General features: G+C 39.3%; 3 protein-coding genes across 39 annotated transcripts in view; all 3 read left to right on the forward strand.

Annotated features, from left to right (window-relative positions):
- The window catches only part of LOC119617368 (protocadherin gamma-A11-like), a 3,234-nt gene extending 2,979 nt beyond the window's left edge, over positions 1-255 (forward strand). Inside the window, exon 2 of the mRNA XM_037977528.1 lies at positions 16-255. Coding sequence (XP_037833456.1) covers positions 16-255 — 240 coding nt within the window. The remainder of the gene's footprint in view (positions 1-15) is intronic.
- The window catches only part of LOC108243066 (protocadherin gamma-A11), a 234,173-nt gene that overhangs the window by 150,795 nt on the left and 80,300 nt on the right, over positions 1-3,078 (forward strand). The window lies entirely within an intron of this gene.
- LOC108250159 (protocadherin gamma-A10) overlaps positions 936-3,078 on the forward strand; it is a 16,175-nt gene continuing 14,032 nt past the window's right edge. Inside the window, exon 1 of the mRNA XM_037977529.1 lies at positions 936-3,074. Within this exon, the coding sequence (XP_037833457.1) occupies positions 1,344-3,074 (1,731 nt within the window). The 5' untranslated portion in view covers positions 936-1,343. The remainder of the gene's footprint in view (positions 3,075-3,078) is intronic.

Consider the following 3,078-nt stretch of genomic DNA (forward strand, 5'->3'; position numbering starts at 1 on the left):
CTGTATCACTCCAAGCTCCCCGTCATTCCATATTATCCACCACGTTACTCGGACACTTTGGGGACAGGGACTCTCCAACATGTGTACAATTACGAGGTGTGCAGGACGACTGACTCCAGAAAGAGTGACTGTAAGTTCGGCACAGCTGGTAGTCAGAACGTGTTGGTAATGGATCCCAGTTCTACAGGGACGATGCAGCGGATACAGAGTGACAAGAGCCTCCTGGATCAACCTGACTCTCCAGTAGAGGTTTGATTGTTTCTTTATTTTTTAATGTTGTCACTATCTAACAGTGTTCAACGTTTGTTGTATTTTGCTTAGTATACACGCTGCCTTGTATATACAGTTCTTTATGGGTTTTATTTTTTTAAAACTTGATTGTGTGAGAACAAGATATATCATGTTTTTTATAAATTCACTTGTTTCAAATAGATGGGATAGGACTTGTTGAAGTTTCTGTGATTTGTTTTAGCGTTTTTTTTTTTGTTATCTATGCTTCTTACTTAAATGGTTTTCGTTTTTTAAAGTCAAAAAATGCTCCTTTAAACCATTCTCTAGAAAGGCACAGTTAGAACAACATTTGATTTTCACTTTATCAAGCTAAAATGCTCGTCACGACCCTTTTCTCTCACTTTCAGTGGTCAGCTACAACTATTGCGTCTGTCTGTTCCTTTTGTTTTTTTTTTTTTGTCTCTAGTTTTCTCCTAAATAAATATTTAAATGAGCGATCAACTTTAAATAATCACATCATGTCTCTCAAATATTCTTCTTTTACTGTTATATTGCTCGTTCCCTGTCCCTTCCATGATTTATTTCGTAATTTTATATCAAATAAGTTAAGGTTTGAAGCAAGATATTAAAAAACGTATGCTGCTTGTAGTTGTTTTTTCATATTTTAACTTTTTAAAAAAAATAACAGCTGATACCAGCAGTTTTGACTCTGCGTAGTTCAAAAATTGTTGTTTATACATGATTTTGCTTCCATCCTAATATATTTAAAACTTTTTCCTGACAAGATCTTCTCACAAATCATATATCAACAATATATTCTGCAGTTTTATATTATGGACTCTTAGGGCCGCTGTTGACTTGTGTTTTGATAACCAGTTTCGTGTTTGAAGCAGCACCTCCTTTGTAACATCGCCATAACACAAAAAGAACTCGACGGACATGCTTGGAAAATACCCGGAGAGGAGGTTGTTAAAAAAAAAACTCGAAAAACTTTGTAACCAGGACAAATTTCTTTGTATCGGGTAGATTCTATCGCTACAGATTCCTTCTAGGATTTTTTTTCATGGAAGACTAACAGATCGTAAAGCTTCGCTTGGTGAAAATAGAGAACAATGAGTCGACAAATGGGCCTTCTGCTATTTTTCTCCGTGCTTCTGCTGAGCTCGGTGTTCGCGCAGATCAGCTACTCTATTCCAGAGGAGATGTCAAAAGGATCCTTAGTGGGAAATATTGCCCAGGACTTAGGGTTGGACATTAAACGCTTTGTCTCAGGTAAAGCAAAGATCTACACGAGGAGTAGCGAGGAATACATCGAGCTGAACAGAGACAGAGGCGTCCTTCTTGTCAAAGAAAGGATCGACAGAGAGGCGCTCTGCACTGAGACGGAGCTTTGCGCTTTAGATTTTCAGATTATTTTGGAAAATCCGATGGAGTTTTTCACTGTTACTATCCAGATCACAGATATTAACGACAATGCACCGACATTTGAGAAAGGTGAGATGGTGTTTAAAATTAGTGAGTCAGTGATAACAGGAGCAAAATTTGTGTTACATAGGGCTGTGGATCATGATGCTGGAATGAATGGGGTTCAAAACTACGAATTAAAACCAACAGATAATTTTTCTCTGAAGCTAAAGAGTACCGCTGATGGCCATACAAATGTGCAGATGGTGCTACAGAAGCCTTTAGACAGAGAGAAACAGGAGCAGATAAATTTGGTGTTAACGGCTGTAGATGGAGGAGAGCCGCAAATGTCCGGAACGGTGCAGATTGTTATTACAGTATTAGACGCAAATGATAATGCTCCCGTTTTTACACAGCAGACATACAAAGCCATAGTTACGGAAAATTCAGCTAAAGGAACAGTTGTTGCTACAGTTACAGCATCAGATGCAGACGATGCTTCTAACAGTAAAATACATTATTCAATCACAAATACGCAGGGTAATTTCAGAAGGATCTTTGATATAAACACGGAAAACGGCGAAGTTTATCTTATTGGAAATATTGATTTTGAAAAAAATAAACATTTTCAAATCCAAATAGGTGCAAATGATGATGGCGGTTTGACAGATTCTTGTAAAATGATTGTTGAAGTGCAAGATGTAAACGATAATAAGCCTGAAATTAACATCATGTCAAAGTCAAATGTGATATCGGAGGATGCTGAACTTAATACGGTTGTTACAATAATAAATATTGAGGACTTAGACTCTGGTGAAAACGGAAACGTTAAATGTTTTGTTAACGAAAATATACCATTTATTTTGAAATCATCAACATCTAATTTCTACAGTTTAGTTACGGACAGTGAGTTAGACAGAGAGAGAGCCTCAGAGTATAATATCACTGTGAGCTGCTCTGATGAAGGAGTCCCCTCCCTCTCCAGCAGCGTTACTCTCACCTTACAGATCTCTGATGTTAATGACAATGCGCCTGTCTTTGACAGGAGCTTATATGAGGCCTACATTGTAGAAAACAACACACCAGGTCTCTCTATATTTACAGTGAAAGCTACAGACGCTGACTGGAACCAAAATGCCCGTGTTTCTTACATACTGGAGGACTCCTCTGTTAACGGAGTGCCAGTTTCATCATATGTGTCGGTTAGTGCTGATAGTGGCGTCATCCATGCAGTGCGCTCTTTGGACTACGAGCAGATCAAAGATTTCAAGTTCCGCGTCAAGGCGCAGGATGGAGGCTCTCCTCCACTCAGCAGCAACGTGACTGTGAAAATCCTGATCCAGGACCAGAACGATAACCCACCTCAGGTTCTGTACCCGGTCCAGACCGGTGGCTCCGTGGTGGCTGAGATGGTGCCTCGTTCAGCAGATGTGGGCTATCTGG

Source organism: Kryptolebias marmoratus, linkage group LG9 (assembly GCF_001649575.2).
Source record: "Kryptolebias marmoratus isolate JLee-2015 linkage group LG9, ASM164957v2, whole genome shotgun sequence".
In the NCBI taxonomy this organism is placed as follows: domain Eukaryota; kingdom Metazoa; phylum Chordata; class Actinopteri; order Cyprinodontiformes; family Rivulidae; genus Kryptolebias; species Kryptolebias marmoratus.